Source organism: Lissotriton vulgaris, chromosome 7 (genome assembly GCF_964263255.1).
Source record: "Lissotriton vulgaris chromosome 7, aLisVul1.2, whole genome shotgun sequence".
Taxonomy (NCBI): domain Eukaryota; kingdom Metazoa; phylum Chordata; class Amphibia; order Caudata; family Salamandridae; genus Lissotriton; species Lissotriton vulgaris.
This window is the reverse complement of record NC_141695.1, coordinates 362977428-362997367: the sequence shown is the minus strand read 5'-3', so window position 1 is coordinate 362997367 and position 19940 is coordinate 362977428. Positions and strand designations below refer to the sequence as shown.

Here is a 19940-nt window from a genome sequence, read left to right as displayed (position 1 = left end):
GTGGCTTTTCCTGTCTTTGTAAATATGGGGCAGTGAAATGCGATGCCAGTGCTTCACGAAAAGCAACATTGTTCCCTGCCTTAGCTAGTCATTTACATTGTTACTAGACCATTACCATCTGCATCATCATCCTGAATTTCCATTAATACATCAAGAACAGTCTTCAAAATTAAGAACGCCACACCCCCTTGAGGGTCTCAGCACCATGTCAGGGGGGCATGGAACTCATGGAAAAAAGCCATCCATGTACACTGCAAGCAAATCCTGGGTTGCGCTCTGATCAGGCTATAAACAGAGATTAATTACTCAAATACCGAGTTTCCTTACTATAATCTGTGACCTGAAGTTTACAGGCACTGCTGTGCAAAAGGTTCATTACCTTTGCTTATGAATTGCATAACTGTGTGTGTAAAAAACAAATGCAATTCTATGTGTATGTGTATTTTGTATGACTGGGCAGAATAGTTATAAATGTGCTTGAAACTTTGATGGTTCCAAAGGAGATCTAGAATAGGGAAGTGACTGGGTGCAATGAAATTCTGGTAGCTGGAGAGCTGAGATAAGGTTGGTAGGGAGTTGCATGTGGCACGAGATCAAATAAAGGGGAGCTCTCAGTGACTAAAAGGAGTGTTAGTTTCCAAGCTTCCTGTTGTGATTACTGACCTTCTCTAGAGCAGTCCATCTCCTTGTGATGGTTTAAGAAGCACAATAAAGATCTCCTGTTTGAACCTCTGCTTCCTCGCTTTGTAACACTGGTGAGATTTTGCTGTGTGAGGACAGCCACACCATCACCCCCAACTACTTCTCCAGTGGCAACTTCACTGTGCATCTGTGCAGTACTCCTAGGGCGAGTTTACTTTTTCTCTATGCCACCTCAAGGTACTGTTTTAACATAGAACATTTTGTGCCCTTACCAACAGCTTATTGGTGCCTTTTTGCTCACCTTTATCAGAAAGCTGCAACCTTTTTACAGCAGCCATGCTTCTTTCAGTGTGGCCCAGATAACAAAAGGCTGGTTATTTAGTTCACTACAAATTGAATACCTTTCATCAGCCAAAGAGACCCCTCAGCGCTGGTATTGGATTACATTTTCCATAATATATTCCGCTGCACCTCTGTAGGCTGGAGTGCCAGGACCACCTCTGCCCTGTCCCCGAGTTTTGCTACATGACCTGCCTACAATCAGGAGGGGCTGACAGTTCGACTGCGTAAACTCGGCATCATGCCGGAAGAGACGTAATCAAACACATCATACAGGAGATATAGAAGACCATAGTGAAACTAATTTGCACCTGAAGTTGAAGGTGCAGAGCGGCAGGTAGAGCTTGTGGATGCTGTTCTCTTCTCACCCATGCCTTTGCCCCACAGAAATCACCTGCTGATAGCACAATGCGAAGACCAGGCTCAGGAAAAGCAGTGGCTCAAAGAGCCAGGGCCAGCACCAGGTGGGCATCACGTCCTCGTCACTTCGGCTAGGCTACAGCCAGCTTGTGCGAGACCCAACCGTGTCCTCGCGGCCCTGCATAGCACACGACCCTATCTGCTGCCTGTCTCAGCGTCCTCTGTTGCCCTTCCTTCTAGAGCCATCTCTCCTGCGAGGGCAGCCCTCACTGGCAGCAGCTGCCCACAGAAGAAACATCCTCGGTCACCGCCCTCAATCACACCCATGCGTGCTCCCTCCCGAACTTAAAAAAGTTTTAAAAAAAGGTTGAGGGGCTGAGAGAAGACAGCTGCCAAGATGGAAAAGAAGTCCTGTAAGAAAGAGGAGGTGAGTCACCTTGGAGCACTATAAAACCAGGCTCATCCCCTCCACTCTTCTTTTTAAGATAGAAGTTAAAGCTATCCTCATGGCTAAATACACTTGAACTACTACTCTTGTGCTTTTAAGACTTTGCGTCGTTTTGTACTATTTGTTTGATTCCTATGCACATGTGTTTTACTTGTATTTTTGACCTACCTGACTGTTCCTGCCCCCTCCTATTTGTACTACTTGCATTTACCTTACCTTACCTCACCTTACCTCCTAACTATGCTCCCTCGTGAACCCACCCTACCACTCATTGATGCCTTTGTAAAGCGCTCTGTTATCTGCAAAGATCTTGTTCGCGCTATATAAAACTTTCAAAATAAATAAAATAAATAAATAAATAAGAGGGCAAAACTCACAGGAGGCACATTTAGATTAGACCCTTCTGCACGTGACGTGCCTGCCTCGTGCTACTGGCGATTTCAAATCTGATTTGTTTTCCATTCTGCCTGCTATGCAGTGCTTTTTTCTGCAATTTAAGGTAAAACGAAATTGCCATTTGCATTCTGTACTTGCACAAAAAGAGGCGAAAGCAGGAAATACAAATCTAGTGACAGGTATTAATGAGGTCTGAATACATTATCTCTGCGGACCCAACTACTACCGGCACTTGCAGGGGGGCAGCGGCTCATAAGCACAATGCGAAAAGCAGCAGCCCGGCTTGTTTTAAACCAAAACAAATGCACAGAGTAAGCGGGGTGGTTTCTATCAACACCCTCGACTCAGAAGACGCCGGATGCAATGACGGACAGAGCGGGCCTCGTATTCCTGAGCAAGGTTCCAGGTGAGGTGAAGTCCAGTCCTCGGTCAAGACGGATGACATCTGCATCCCTTGAAGCCATCCCTTGAAGCAGAGGATCAGTAAAAGAAGGTTGTATTTCATTCCAACCTTATTTGTGGTGATATTCACTGAAGTGAACATATTAATCTTTTGACACGTTTTGGTTTTTTAATTGGTACACACATGCAGGAGCACATTTTGACAACATAGGTCCTGAAGAAAGCCTTGGGCCTTTTTACCCAGTTGGCTAAAACATGTCGACCTTGATAAATAGCAGTTATTTGTTAAAACTCCTTTTTGCACTGTTTTGGTTTTAATTAGAGTGTGAGACGATATTTCTAATAAACGTTGTTTTTCTCCTCACATCCCTATTTTAAGCACTGCACTCACTTGTTTAGCACTGCACGTAGTTCCCATGTGATCATTGATCCAAGAAACATGCGATCTGTTTTTTTATTTTCTGGTGCTCCCTCTTTGACTCTTGTTGTAATCTCATCTAGTTCATGTATGTTTAGAGTATAGTTGCTATCCTTCCTATTGACATATGCAAATGGTATGTTCCTACCCCCCTCCTCCCTTGAACCCGCATTGTTTGTCCCATGGAATGTTGGCAGGGCGTTTGACATAGAACGTTCACTGAGGTGAGCGGAGTGCGAGAGACCAGACGTGAATAAACCCAGCTCTTCTGAAGTATCTTGTGGCTGTGATTTATTCTTAATAAATTGGCGACGGGGCTGCTCGGGGGGCAGATCTGGTCTTCCCCCGTTTTTTCAGCACTGCCGTGAACCACGACGCCAAGTTCAAGTAACCGTGAGTCTTCAGTGGAATTGCGTACTGCGTTTGCTGACGAGTTTATTTATTGAGCCTTGCGTTCTTTGCCTTTCCCGCAGTGCTCTTTACTCGTTCCTGAAGAGGTTACGCTTTTATCTCATTGAGGCGTTTGTTAACTCTTGGCTTGCGCTTTTGACATTTGCGCATAGTATTTGAGCCAAGCTATTCATCGCATCCCGCTGTGCTGTGAAGTGGAATCCTTGAGGTTTCCTTCCATCTGTTATGGGCGGATGATTATTTGAGGTCGGCGTTTTTTTTTACAACGGCGCATCGACCACTCCGTGACTGTTAAGGGAGCTGTTGATTTAAGGAGATTACCGTGTGTCATTGCTCTTCATCTGTTCACGGTGCCGTTGTTACAAATCATTCGGCTGTTCCTCTCATAGCTCTCCCGTATGACAGAACAGTCAGCAGAGCGTTTATCCCTGACGACACCCGGAGTCTACAGCTGTTACTGCAGGGCGTGTGTTTTGACTGTTGTGAAGCTGTCAGTTCCGCCTTCATCTTTGGTGATGTGCGTGTCGCTGTGCTTTTTAAAGTTCTTGAAGGTGCTGGCACAAAAATTAGGTGTGTGAGGAACACCATAGCACCTGTATTTTGGCGGATCCGGTGTGGGAAGCCAAGGAGAACGACAGCCCAGCATCACACGTGTCGATGGAAGCACATGTAGAGGAGCTTGAATTACCTGTGGTTTATGAGTTGTTGTTTTTCTCACGCTGACAAGCACAGCTTAACATCGAAAAGCTTGTCAGAGGGTGCTGTTGCGCTTCACGCTGATAAGCACAGCTAATTATTTTCATCATTTCATGGTACCTAATCACCACAATATTCAGGAGCTTGTTGTTGCGATCACGCTGACAGGCACAGTATTCATCTCAGTATTCATCCAAGTCACTGTTCAGTGCATGTCACGCTGATGGGCACAGCTTAATGAGACTAAACTGTTTTTGTTATTCATCCTAGTCACTGTTTAGTGCATGTCACGCTGATGGGCACAACTTAATGAGACTAAACTGTTTTTGTTGACATTGTTGGTGCTATTTTCAACATATATATGCTAAAGAGCAATCTTAAAAGAGTATTATATATTGAGGTGTTAGCACTTGTATTGTCCAATCGCATCTTTATTATCTATTCCCACGAGTGTGTAGAGTGTTTTAGATTTGTGGTATGGCTACTGCAATGTCAATGTCGCAACCCCCTCCATTTCTCAATGATGATGGAGAACCTCTCACTCCATGGAAGAATTGGGAGAGGATTTTTGAATCTTATTTGATAGCTATTGGAGGCAACAGATTTTCATTAGAAAGGAAATTGCACATGTTGTTACACAATTTGGGTAAGCATGCTAGAGAAATGTATGATAATCTACCTGAAATTGAGTTAGAAAATAGTGGTGGAGGAGGAGAAGGTGATGCTCCACCAGATGTTTACCGTGTTGCCTTGAAAAAATTAGAAGTTCAGTTTGGAAAAAAAATTAACGTGGTATTGGAGCGACACAAATTTTTTTCAAGGAATCAAGGGAAACAAGAAAGGGTGGTGAATTACATAGCAGTCCTTAGAGGGTTGTCTTCCACCTGTGATTTTGGAAACCTCACAGATTCGCTTATCAGAGACCAATTGGTAAGGTTCACTTCTGATAGGAAAATACAAGAAAAATTACTTGCTGATGCCCCTGATTTGAAGCAAGCTATAGATATAGCTAAAAGCATTGAACACACGGCATTCTGTATGAATGAAATGAAAGAGGCGGTTGAGGTGAAGCAAGTGTGTGAGGATGAAGTCCTGAAAGTGTCCAATAAGTATGACAAGGGCAAATATGTGCATAAAGGTAGTACAATCCTAAAGGATGAGTCCCAAAAGATGAAATGTTTCCGTTGTGGTAATCCTAATCACCTTGCGAATAGTGTAAAATGTCCAGCAAGGGGTGCCATGTGCAGGAAATGCAATAAGAGGGGACATTTCACCAAAGTGTGTCATGATATAAAGAAGGAAATGACCCATATGATTTGGGATGATGTGGAGCCAAGGGAGGACATTGTATTCATGGTTAATGAATTACTTGAAAATACAGGATGTAGCTATCCAGAATGTGAGATTATGCTTGATGGTGTGGCTTATAATGTATATGCGGATTCGTGTTCACCTTACACTCTTATAAATGAAACCACGTTTAAGACCAGGTCAGTTGACAAAGTTTATGAAGTGTTGCCTCCAGACATCAACCCGGGAGGCTACAATCATGACACTATACCTGTTGTGAGAATGATCATTATGCACATCAGATTTAAAGAAAGAGCAACTGTGGGTAAAGTGTATCTAACTAAGAAAGGTTCGTGCTTACTGGGATGGAGGCATCAAAAGGACCTAGGTATAAGATTAGACCCCAATGCCTCAGAACCTGTCTATTTGATTGATCAACCCAATATTGGTAATGAGGTGTGTGAGGAGTTCCCTGAGGTATTTTCTAGTGAGTTAGGATTGTTAAAAGGATTCCTTCATAAAATAAAACTTAAAAAGCATTGCAAGCCCACAGTACACAGAGCTAGATCAGTGCCATTGGTGGTGAGAGATTCCCTGCAAAAAGAGTTGGAAAAATTGGAGTCCATGGGGGTTATTGAAAAAATTGAAAGTTCAGAGTGGTTAGCCCCCATTGTGGTCGCTTCTAAAGGTGGTGGCAAAGGGATTCGTTTGTGTGTGGATCTTAGGGATCTTAATGCCAATATCTGGGTAGAGAGGCATCCTCTCCCTAGAATAAACGAGATGCTCAGTGTGATAAAGGGGGCTAAATTTTTCAGTGTGTTGGATCTCTCGGCGGCATACCACCAGGTTGCCCTTCATCCGGAGTCGAAAAACCTCACTTCTTTCATTACGCCATTCGGAGCATACCAGTATAATCGTATGCCCTTCGGGTTGGCGTCCGCGGCGGCGGTTTTCCAACGCATAATGCAACACATCCTGGAAGACCTCAGTAAGGTTCTGTGCTTTCAGGACGATATATTGATTTATGGAGACTCAGAGTGCGAACACAACTCTATTCTAAGAGTAGTCTTATGTAAATTGAGTAAGGCTGGTTTTACTACACAAAAGGACAAATGTAAGATTGGAGTCAAATCTGTGACCTACCTTGGGCATACCATATCTGGCGAAGGGATAAAACCAAAAACCAGTTTGGTAGACGCTGTATCCCTGGCACCCCCTCCGTCAACGAAAGAGGAGGTTAGATCCTTCCTAGGATTAGTCGAGTACATGAGCAAGTTTGTGGAAAATGTTTCTAGTCATACAAGCAACATGAGGGAGCTTTTAAAAAAAGGTAGCACTTTTAGATGGAGTGAGGAGTGCGATAAGGAATTCAAGTATATTAAGTCAGCCATCGCAAGAGCACCCACATTGGGGATGTTTGATCCAAATGAAAAAACCACTCTGACTACAGATGCTAGCAGCAAGGGCCTAGGGGCATCCCTCACCCAAACTAATGGTGGATGCGAGAGGGTCATTGCATTCGCTTCCAGGACACTGAAGGACCCTGAGTCCAATTACTCTACCATTGAACGGGAAGCCTTAGCGTGTTATTGGGCTATAATCCACTTTAAATTCTTCCTGTGGGGTATCCCTTTCACTCTAAGGTCTGACCATAAACCGTTGATTCCTCTATTTTCCACCAAGAACTTGGAGAGGGCCACTCCACGTATCGCCAAATGGGTACTGGCATTACAAGGGTACAATTTCTCGATGTGTTATGTGGCTGGAGAGAAAAATACCATTGCAGACTGTATGTCTAGGTTGCCCATAAAAGGAGAAGACAGTGTAAGTGAACCACCAGATGAGGCTATACTCGCGGTGGAACTTCCAGCCATCAGTAAAGAGGAATGGGAGAGTGGTTCTCAAGGTGACCCAGAGTTAAAGGAACTGATGAAGTTGGTTGAGAATGGGTGGCCTGAGCACAATAGAGAGTTAGCTGAGAACCTCAAGCCTTATTGGTCTGTGAAGGATGAAATCTCCAGCATGAATGGTCAGCTTTGGAGAGGAAACAAGGTCATTCCCCAGGCTGGCATGAGAAACAGGATCATTGTGTTAGCACACGAGGGTCACCCAGGAAGGAGTATGACAAAGAGTAAAGTGAGACAACACTATTGGTTCCCAGGCATGGATGGGTTGGTGGAGAGCATGGTAAAAGATTGTAAAGCGTGTGGCAGAAGTGACAAATCCAAAGTTGTACACAAAGCCCCCCTCATTCCAATAGATGTTCCTAGTAAACCATGGGACAAGCTGGGAATTGACATAATAGGGCCCATGAATTTCCTCAGTGCCAACCAGAGATTCATGTTTGTAATTATAGATTACCATTCTCATTGGATCAGCACCAAGTTTGTCCACTCTATAACTACTCAGGATATGATAGAATTCCTGAAGGAAGTATTCGCTACAGAAGGTATCCCTAGTACCTTAGTGACAGACAATGGGGTCCAATTTACGTCAGAAGTCATGAAAAGGTTCTTGTCAGAATTAGCCATCTCACACATAAGAACACCTCTTTACTGTCCCAAAGCTAACGGTATGGTGGAGAGGGCAAACAGGATGGTGAAGAATTCTATTCAAATGGCAGTTACTATGTGTGAACCAGTAGAGGAGGCCGTTAGAAAAACACTATGGTCATATCATTCTACCCCCAATGCTGTGACAGGGGTATCCCCATTTGTTTCCCTCAAAGGGAGAAACCCAGGGTCTAAGCTTAACCCCAACTGGTTGAATGGGAGCAGTCCTGTGTGGGTGGACAGGCGGTCTGTGAAGGACAAGGTGGAGCTACATCAGAAGGAGTATAAAACCAAATACGACCAGAAATGGGGAACATCTTCCAGGAAGTTCTATGTTGGTCAATGGGTGGTGGTCAAAAGACCTGCTGTGGGTCGAGCTAAAGTGTCCTCCTTCTCAAAACCTGCAAGGATACAGAGAGTGAACAATAACTCGCTGGTGCTGGAGGATGGAAGTACATGGAGCATAGACAATGTAAGTGCATGCCCAGATGTGTGTGTACCAACGGCCGTTGGTGAGCAAACCCTAGATGATAATTCATCGGACACGCAGGAAACCAGAGTGACCAGGATGCGTCAGCCACCTAGTTGGCAAAAAGACTATGTAACCTAAAGTGTTTAAATCTTTCCTCCTAGAGGACCCATCACTTGAGTTGTTTTCCGTACAAGGGGAGATGTGTTGTAATCTCATCTAGTTCATGTATGTTTAGAGTATAGTTGCTATCCTTCCTATTGACATATGCAAATGGTATGTTCCTACCCCCCTCCTCCCTTGAACCCGCATTGTTTGTCCCATGGAATGTTGGCAGGGCGTTTGACATAGAACGTTCACTGAGGTGAGCGGAGTGTGAGAGACCAGACGTGAATAAACCCAGCTCTTCTGAAGTGTCTTGTGGCTGTGATTTATTCTTAACAACTCTATTGAGTGAGTTTTCCCCTGAAGATAGTCTCTATGATCAAAATACATATCATTCATCTGGGTGGATGACCAGATGATAAGATTGATCATGTTGACAATTGATGGGAATCCAAGCTCTGCTCAAGGGTCTCTGTGCTTTCACAATACTCCTGCTTCTTTGCTTCTGTACTTCTGTTTCTTGTAGTCCTAGGCACTTGTAGGCACTTTGTTTGTGAGACCCCCTCGAGTTTGCAATCATCGCTTTCATGCTCGAGGCTGCCGAGCTCGGACCTGGTTCCACAGCAGTGTACAAGATAGTGGTGGGTGCCGACCGGTAAACTCCGCTGCGCAACATAGGCTGAGCTTTTGCCAAACTCCTCCCTTCAAGTGAAGTGCGGAGTTACGAAATCTCAGTGAACTCTTCTGGCAGGGCAAAGTTTATCGCCCACACTTAGGTTTTGTTTCTTCTCAACTGTTGCATTCATCAGAGCTGCGAGCATGCTGTGTCCTTTTTACTTTATAGGCTGGTCGCAGTTTCTGAGCCGTGCATCGCTGAGGAATATTTCAGCTTTTGTCCTCACATCGACAGGCACAGCTCATTAAAGAAGCCTGTCTAGGCTCGCCTTAAAGCATGTCAAGCATGAATTGGGTCGCACCGTTGATACAAGCGGGTGCATCTATACCGCTTTTGTAGAAATTATTTGAATTACTCAGATGCAGAAAGCACTAATGACTCCCATTTCCCAAAACCAACACAGATGAAGGAATAAGATGTATTGCGTTCCTCCTGATTGACACGAGCTAATAGACAAACAAGTAACCGTAGGGTGTTGCAATTCAGGAAGCGTTGACCGGCTCCTGAACATCAGTCCCAATCACGCACAGAGATTTCAGTTGCGGGGCTGCCTCCGTGATATGAACTTTCGATTCCAAAGGCATAAATGGGGGACTTCTGAGATTTTCACGATCCCTTGATCCATGTTGCAACCAAAAAGCCTTCGTAACAGGTTGTAAAGAAATATATCTATAGTCTTGAAGAAGACCCTGGGTGATGTTTTACAACAACACTCTTTTATTGGGGTCGAAACATCGACTTACAGATTAGGTATTCTGTTGTAGTATCTGACATATCTATGCCAAAAATTAAGGTCATATGGTTGAATATACATGCTAAGCACATACAAATGCCCAATTAAGTTATTCTATGTGTGCTATAAATGTTGTATGTTCTACTATTTGGATTGTGTTCTATGTAATGTACTTTATATATGGCACATACATATGTATGTAATTTTATATCTTGTTGAACAGTCCTGTGTCTTTAAATATTAGTTTATGTATTGCTTTATACAATATATGATTTCCAGTATATTGGGGACACTTCGGAATCATAGTGTCAGTGTTATCCTTTTGTCTATGTGGTAATCAATATTGACTGTATGCCATTGATTGGTTTTCCTAGGTGTCAGGATAAATGCAAAAGGTTCTGAAGCAATTTTACTTTTCTTGACAGAAGCAACTATTAGTTTATACTGTCATATCACCCCATGATCTGTGAGATACTTGGTTACACCATTAATATTAAATGGCACACGTAAAACAAGGCTGGTTAATTCATACACTACAAGTACCTTTCATTGGCCAACGAGATCCCTCAGCGCTAGGATCGGAGAAAATGTTTTGTAAAATAGCCTCGACATGACACTTAATCAGAAGCACATTTCACACATTTCAGGCATTGTTTCTGCTCCGATGATGCATTCATCAGAGTTGCGAGCGTGCTGTGTCCGTTTCACTCTATATGCCGTTCACAGTTTCTGAGCCACGTGCCACTGAGGGGAAGATTTTCAGCCACAGGTTACTCACGTTGACAGCTAATATTGAAACCTGTCTGGTGTCAAACACGGTGAATCAGCGTGTACGCCAATAAGAATTTAGCTTTTGTTCACACGCTGACAGGCACAGCTCATTAAAGAAGCCTGTCTAGGTTTGCCTTAAAGCCTGTCAAGCGGAAACGCCTTGGTTAAGCCGGATCACTGACAGAATATCAACAGTCAAAATATCGACTTGCCAAAATATCGAGGTAAAAATATAGAATGCCAGAATATCAACTTCCTATCTACAAACAGGTAAGTACAAAAATATCGACTCCAAAATATCGATAGGAAAAAATATACACGGTCAAAATATCAAATGTTTTAAATATCTTAAAAGTAATTTAAAACTAATATAATACTAAATATAATTAATTTAAACATACTTAAAATACTTAAATAAACTTAAAATTAATAAATAATTAATGTAACTTTAAAAATATTTTTTTTGGGTATAACACATATATATATATATATATATATATATATATATACATATATATATATATATATATATATATATATATATATATACATATTATTAACAAAACATATACAATATTTTTTCCGTAGGATAGCAAGAGGGTTACATTTACTATTCACACTCCAGAGAGTGCAACAGGAGGGAAAGCGTTGGAGAGCGTAGGGGTAAAAATTACTATTCCCACTCCAGAGAGCGCAACAGTAGGGAAAGCGTTGGATAGCGTAAGGTTAAAAATTACTATTCCCACTCCAGTGAGCGCAACAATAGGGAAAGCGTTGGATAGCGTAGGGGTAAAAATTACTATTCCCACTCCAGTGAGTACAACAGTAGGGAAAGCATTGGATAGCGTATGGGTAAAAATTACTATTCCAACTCCAGAGAGTGCAACAGTAGGGCAAGCTTTGGATAGTGAGAGGGTAAAAATTACTATTACCACTCCAAAGAGAGCAACAGTAGGGAAAGTGTTGGATAGCGTAGGAGTAAAAATTACTGTTCCCACTCCAGTGAGTGCAACAGTAGGGAAAGCGTTGGATAGCGTAGGGATAAAAATTACTATTCCTACTCCAGAGAGTACAACAGTAGAGAAAGCGTTGGATAGCGTAGGGATAAAAATTACTATTCCCACTCCAGTGAGTGCAACAGTAGGGAAGCGTTGGATAGCGTAGGAGTAAAAATTACTATTACAACTCCAGAGAGTGCATCAGTAGGGAAAGCGTTGGATAGCGTAGGGGTAAAAATTACTATTCCCACTCCAGTGAGTGCAATAATAGGGAAAGTAAATACTTCATATATAAATAACATAAATATTAATACCAATTACAAAATAATTAAAATATTTTACAATTTTATAAAATATAATAATTAATCAATTAAAATTACAAATAAAAATTAACTAATAATAAAAATTAACGACCAATACTAATTATTTACCAATTACCATTAAATTAATTTACAATATAAAAATAATTAAAAATTAGACACAAAAAAATATTTTAAAAATGTAATTACTTACAATTAAATTACTTCCCAAGCTATTCCCCTATAAACACACTACCCAATACAGAAAATAATGTAATAAAAGTAACATATTTATCAATTATTCCATTACAACAAATTACAAATTATATTTTAATTAATTACCAATTAATAATTAATTGAAAACTAATTCTAAATAGATAACAATAAATAAAATAACATATTTAATTAATTATAATTAAATTACTCCCCACCCTGTTCCCCTATAAACCCACAACCCGCTACAGAAAAAAATTACTAAAATTAACATATTTATCCATTAATCATTTAAAATGTATTACCAATTATATTTTAATTAATTACCAATTAATACATAATTAACAATTAATTCTAAATAAATAATAAATAAAATAACATATTTAATTAATTATAATTAAATTACTTCCCACCCTATTCCCCTATAAACCCACAACCCGCTACAGAATTATATTACACAAAAATAAAAAAATTAATATTAACTTACCTTAAATTTGATATTTTTGTTGTCTATATTCTGTCTAGTCGATATTATGTCCATTCTATATTTTTGATTCGATATTATGTCCATTCTATTCAATATTAAAATTTTCTAGTAGATATTTTGGTAGTCTATATTATGTCTAGTCGATATTATGTCTATTCTATATTTTTTACTCGATATTATGTCTAGTCGATAATAAAAACTCGATATTTTGACTCTATCCCGGTTAGGCCTGTCTAGTGAGGAACGTTCTGCAATGTTCATTTCATCTCAGCTGTTCTATTCCATTATAGCCACAAGTGTGCTGGTCCACTTTCAGGCTTCTAGTCACAGTTTTAGTTGTGTGTCGCTGTGGAGGACCTACTGTGTTAATGACAGACACCAGCAATAAAGGATTAGGAGTTAGCCTATCTCAAATGGTGGGGGGGGGGGGCAGAGAAATATTATTCGGTAGTCGAAAGAAAGACCTTAGCATGCTATTGGGCGGTTCAAAAGTTTCCTGTGGGGCATTCCATTTACTATCAAATCAGACCACAAACCATTACTGCACGCTTTCACCACCAAAGGCTCGACCAAGACCACACCAAGACTATTGAGCTGGATATTAGGATTATAAGGGTTCAACTTCAGAGTACAGTATTTTCCTGGAACATAAAACATTCTAGCAGATTTTCTTTCACATGCTCCTCTGGACTGTACCACAGACATTGCAGAGGCAAAAGAGAATGATGTTCTACTGGAGTTAGTCAGCGTGAACAGGAATTAATGGGAAGATTAAATGAAAGAGCATGAAAAAATGATATTGCTAACAAGATACGTACAAGAGGTTTGGCCAGATAGTAGAAATTAGATTACCACCGAACTGTCCAAATAGTGGTAAGGAAGATAATTCCCCCAGAAGGGATTATAGACAACATCATCAAATTAGCGCACAAAGGTCACCTGGGATGGAGCCTCACAAAAAATAAGACGTCCTCTGAATATTGGTGGCCAGCTATGGATGCTGTGGTGTTAAATGTGTTGAAAGAATGTCTTGAATGCATAAAAAGTGACAAACACACCAAGTCAGGAACCTTCCTCTTTCCCCTGTTGAGCCGTAGACATAATTAGCCTTAGACCAATGGCCCATTAACATTTAAAACTCTAAGACAGAGGACTATCCTGGTATTGCTTGACTATTATTCACATTGGATCACTACAAAATGTCTACAGCAAATAAACACAGAAACCCTAATCAACTTTCTTAAAGAAGTATTTGTGGAGGAGGGTACCCCAAAAACCTTATTAACCAACCACAATGTACATGAAGAGGTATGGTGCTGCGGCCAGGTGACTGACTCCGGAATGTGGGGATCACGGTTCGATCCCCGGTGCCGGCGGCAGATTAGCCCAGCACCATGTGACTCTTGGGAATAGCTTGCCTAATCTTCCCGACGGCCCCCAGCACCTAGAGACCCTTACGGGTGATTGTTCGCGCTTTACAAATGTGTATTATTATTATTACAGTTCACCTCTGACCTTATGAAAGACTTTCTAAAGGAGCTACAAATCAGTCATCACTAGACAGCCCTATATTGATCCGGGTTAACGGGTTAGTGGAAAGGAGGAATAGAATGGTGAAAGAGTGTTTACAAAGGACAGAATCTACTGGTGTGTCAGCCAAAACTGGCCTTCAAGACAGTGTGTGGACTTATTGTACAGCGCCTAATTGTGTCACTGGTGTTTCTCCTTTCCTGTAATTGAAGGGTGGATCCCTAGAACTAATATGACAGCTTCATGGTTAAGGGAAAGAAGAATGGTAACGTTAATATTGAGAAAGTCGATGTTAATATGAATAATGATAAATTCATGTACAAAAACTAATTTGCATCTTTATTAATAAATTTGCCATTATGTACTCCACGTCAAGCCCAACTGTAGTTGTAGTTAGGCAGGCTCTAAGACCCAGAGTTCACTGATTGACAGATCACAGGTGGGGTGGCACGTAGCCGGCAAACAAATGTGCAAACAGGAAACCCCAGATCAATCCGACAGATAGGTGCAGCGACACGACAATGGTCTAGGGAGATTGGCCCCAATAAAGCAAATATGGCGCAGGAGTAGCACGCTCCCAAAACACCATAAAGTCAGATGCTACATAAAGTTAGGAACACATAGACAATCAGGACACAGCACACACACTACATGTAGTGATCACTCGCTCCCCATGTCGGACATCTGGACACATTATCCACTGGCTGCATTATGTCCACCCAATGTTGAGGCCCACCTGGATTCCTCAATGAGGGCATTACTTTATTGCTCCAAAGACAGTAGTTCATAATCCTTACTAAGCATGGGCGGAAAATCCGTTCAGCTCGCGGATTTTACAGATTTTCGGTAAATTCGCAATCCGCAAACTCTCGCGAATTTACCGAAAATCAGCAAATTCGCACGCAGCGGATTTTGCGGATTGCGAGTTCGCAAATACGCAAATTCGCGAACGCCAGATTCGCAAAATTCGCCCATGCTTAATCCTTACCAAAAAGGATTGCTAGAACTGTTAATGACATTCTATGCATTGTATCAAAACCCATTTCAGATCAATTGTAAATTGCGATACTCCTCAGACTCTATACCTGTAACTGTTCTCCCAGCTGCATTGTTTAATTCAACATACTGTTTGTGTTTTGCCAAATTCCTCTTATCTCTTGTTTTCTCAAGTTATTTAATGTTCAAGCAACAGTTGCAGTGGACAGAGAGAAAATATTGAGAGAAATGTCCATCCACCATGAGAAATACAAAAACGGATATTATGAGCGCCAAGAAACCCTGGGGTGAACGTGCGCTCTACAAATTCATACTAACATAACATGAAATACCACATGTATGCGTCCATCATTTAAGGAAGGAGACTGGTATGTGCTGATCTGCCCAAACCCCACAGGAGGGAAGATTACAGGATTTCTGTGCCTTTCAAAATATCTTGATTAGGGGGGTAATGTTGTTGTATCAGATAATGGCAACAGGCCCGATTCACAGAACTAACTTAAGACAAAATCCTAATCTTACTACTTTTGTTATTCACAGAAGGCATTTAGTAGTTGTAAAGTTAGGATTTTGTCTTAAGTCTGTCTTATGTCTGTCTTAAGTCTATCTTTAGTCTGTCTTTAGTCTGTCTTAAGTCTGTCTTAAGTCTGTCCTACTACTTTTGGTATTCACAGAAGGCATTTAGTAGTAGTAAAGTTAGGGTTTTGTCTTAAGTTTAACTTAAGATAGACTTAAGATCAACTTAAGACAGTCTTAAGACAGTCTTAAGACAAACTTAAGACAAACTTAAGAAAAACTTAGGACAGACTTAAGACAGACTTAAGACAGACTTAAGACAAACTTAGGGCAGACTTAAGACAGACTTAAGACAAAATCCTAACTTTACTACTACTAAATGCCTTCTGTGAATACCAAAAGTAGTACGTTTAGGATTTTGTCTTAAGTTAGTTCTGTAAATCGGGCCCCACATCTGGGGGATGGATAAAATAATATCACATAATACGGTTCATACATTTTCACAAAATAGAGGTAGTATGGGTACAAAATGGCAAGAATTGAAAGATCAGGAGGGCATTAAGAGATCTGGAAGAGTGAGTTCTCCTCCTATTTGGCATAACGATTATGTTATGAAATAATGTACTGGAGTTTTGCACTTATTGTACTGCTTTCTCGTAATGAAGTGATGTACTGGACTTTGTGTCCTCTCCTAAATACTCCATAGTGTAAGTTCATTCTCCTTCTTGCTTGAGAATGTGTATTTTTGAAAGACTATTGTATTGTAGGCTATCCTTGACAGTTCCAACTCCTATCATTGCTATGTAGCTTTTCCCTGTTGTGTTCATACCCCTTCACCTTAGTATTTTTCTGTTGTTTTATTTCCTCTCCTTAGGTTTTCCTGACAGTGAGGTTTTGTTATTTTTCTTTCCTCCCATGTAAGGGAGGTGTGTAGTAATTTCTGACCTTCTTTGGATCAGTCCCTCTCCCCCTTCCTTTCCCACCACTTGGAATGTTCCCACTCAATTGTCAGATGAACATTTCACAGCTGACTCCAGCTGACTAGAACCTTGTGATTGTGTAAGAAGCATAATAAAGATCCCCTGTATGAACCTCTGCTTCTTCACTTTGTAAAACTTCTATATTGGAATGTCGTTATTTACCTGGAGGCGGTTATGACTCATTTCTGAGGGACTAGAAATAAATGATTCTTAAAATATACCTGAGGAGTCCTACTGGCACTTATTGGAGAGGGAATCTTTATAGACAATGCTTAATCCTCTTTTTGTGAACATACAAAAGTCATGGGGCTTACTATCATAATGGTGTTTGATTTTTTTGCACCTGTTAGTTTTCTCTGTCTTTAAACATAAAATATTACACAGCTCACCTTCACCAATCTGTATGGGGTCACTGAGTGGTGATTCCACAGATACTCCGGAGTCCTGGATCTGATAGGAGCACCTGTACTCGGTGCCATCTCCAGCATTCACGCCACTGATGGGAAAAATAACGCTCTGGCTCCCAGGCGAGGGAGTGCGATCAACTAAAGCTGCTTGTTCTCCATCTGTGTGCAGGAAAAATATTTTTACTGTCTTGTCTTGGGGTGCTGAGCAGTTAATGTTGTAAGATCCTTTTACATGATGCGCAGTCTCATAGAAGATGGACGGTGTGGGCATGGATGGTTTGGGCACGTCTGAAAAAAACAATGAGAAATATTTAGTTGAATGGTATTGTGAGACATCAGAGTTTACATTTTTTAACTTTTTTCACAAGCGCTGATCGCCCAGGTTGCTGAATATTTAATTTTGTTTCCAACTCTTGCCTCTTTCTTTCATCACTCTACTCGTCCTTTCTCCTTGTCTCACACATGCAGAATCTTTTCATCCCCTGGTCACTGTTCTCCTGTGTTTGTTTTTGTCATTCTTTCTCCCCTTTCTACTTTTCTCTCTCTTGCTTTGACCAAAGTCTGATGATGGCGAATAAATCTTGGTGCCCACCACCTGCAAATATCAGAACAAATTAAGCACATGTCTTATTACAATTGGGGATCTCTTCTTTAGCACTGAGCAGGCTACTTGTAGCCACTGGAGGTAGCCCTCATATGCAAGCTATGCTCGATTTTCATACCTTAGTGTTAATTGTTGAGCAAAAACTAATGACACCCAATAATGAGACAGAATATTATCTGTGCTGGGACCATCAACTAACATATGAAAATATCATTTAGTAATACTCTTCCTTATAAGCAACGCCAATACTGCTTTATCTGTCAAAAGAAGGAAGAGCATCCTTCTAAAAATTGACCCCAAATTGGTAGAACTCGTCAACAATGAAGGAGGACAGGAAGCCAATGCACTATTTTTCGGCGATGATTTTATCAAAGAAATAACCAAGTATGCAGGTGCCTTTAGCTCCCTACAAAAATCTCAAAGGGAGATTGAGAAGGTATTTGACAGGCGTGTTTTTGGCACAGCCGGGCGATCATGAGGCCGATTTCCTGGCAGAGGCCAAGGTGTCAAGGGCCTCCTTTCAGAGGGGATTTAGACCTATCCTCTACCAATCCCAAAACTCATATACAAGCAGCTTCCCTCAGAGACAAGGGTTTAGAGGAAGAGGACAACGAGGCGACTGTCGTTGCAGAGCCTCAGATAGGTCAAGACCTTTCTGTTATCCCTATAAAGAAAGGTAGGAGGTTAGCTCAGTTTGCAGAAAACTGGCTATCAATAACACAAGACCCTTGGGTGCTGGAGACCGTTTTTGGCTACCCGATAGACTTTGTAGGGGTTCCCGTGCAAAACCATATCCCGGAGATAAAAAAGTTCAACGAAGAGTTATCAGAACTAGTCAACAAAGAGGTTCAAGACCTATTAAAGAAAGGTGCGATAAAAAAATCTTAATCGAACAAGAACTAACCTTTCCACTGTATCAACTTAATATTCAGGTAATGTATCCAACATCTAAATCAACATTGTCCCAATACAATAATTATTTAGAAAAAACATATTCTTATTTATTCATTGTTTCTTCACAAAATTCTTCATAGGAAAAAACATCATCATTATATACACTACATTTAATTCTGTACAACACTATCAATACAAGCCCCACAAAAACCTTAGAACCAACCAAATTCAGTCATTCATTAAAACATTTCTACCAACCTATCAACCATTCCAGTTAAACCTATCAGACACCACTCAACTCCTATAAAATTAGAAAAAAGAACGAAGAACAGTACATAAAACTATACATAAATTCATATATATAACAACAAAACAAAGGAAAAAAAGCGCTGATGCGCATTTCGGAAAAGGACCATGTGTCCACAGTTCCTTCATCAGGGCGCAATAGATACCATTCTTGATGGGCATGAATTCTTGATAGGCGTAAACAAGGTTCTTAGTTTCTTCTTCAATATAATACAGTTAGTCCACCAAAATAAAGTGTTTTTACACACAGGGGCTTAATATTGTAGTAGCATCCAAGTTCATAATGTCATCTTAGATTTAGAATGTTCCCAGATATTGAGGAACTTGGAAGATTCTTCAGTCTCATATCGAGTTTCTAAACGAAAATCCTATTAGGTCCAAAAAGTGAGCAACCCCTCATACGACGCTCTTAGTGAAAGCGTATGGTATAGATCAACCAAGGTCCATAAGAGGGCACCTGATAAGAGGTTTTCCAAGGCATCTCTAAGTGTTGCGCAAGTGGTCGCCTGGGTCCAAGAATTCAAACGTTTAAAGGACCGGATATCGGGGGGTCCTCCCTGCACTCGACCAAACTTTCGCAGTGCGGGCTTATAGAACAGCACCCTCGTAATATCCACTCAATCGAAAAACAAGAATTGGTAGTTTCTGAAATGGGCACGTCGTCCACGGATAGGAAAGGATCCTAGGCCAGATGTTCAATTCTCTTGCTAATGGACAATGTCTCTGTGGTAAGATATGTCAACAAGCTAGGAGGGACTAAATGGAAGGATCTGGCAGATTTGGCAAAAGTATTTTGGGATTATTGTCTCAAACAGAATATTGCATTTCACTCGGAACACATCCCTGGGTTGAACAATTTAGAGGCAGATTGGTTTTCTTGGAATCACAGGGACTCGAGCAATTGGCGTCCCAACAGGGAAGTTCCTAGCTCTGATGGACATCCTGGGTCCTTGCCAAGTAGATCTCTTTGCAGACAGACTCAATACCCAACTAGAGACTTTC

General features: G+C 41.0%; 1 protein-coding gene across 7 annotated transcripts in view; it reads right to left on the bottom strand.

Annotated features, from left to right (window-relative positions):
* LOC147701648 (leukocyte immunoglobulin-like receptor subfamily A member 6) overlaps positions 1-19940 on the bottom strand; it is a 602586-nt gene that overhangs the window by 86515 nt on the left and 496131 nt on the right. For all 7 annotated transcript variants that reach the window (XM_086930274.1, XM_086930269.1, XM_086930270.1 and 4 more), the window contains one exon: positions 17117-17422. In XM_086930274.1, coding sequence (XP_086786400.1) covers positions 17117-17422 — 306 coding nt within the window. The remainder of the gene's footprint in view (positions 1-17116; positions 17423-19940) is intronic.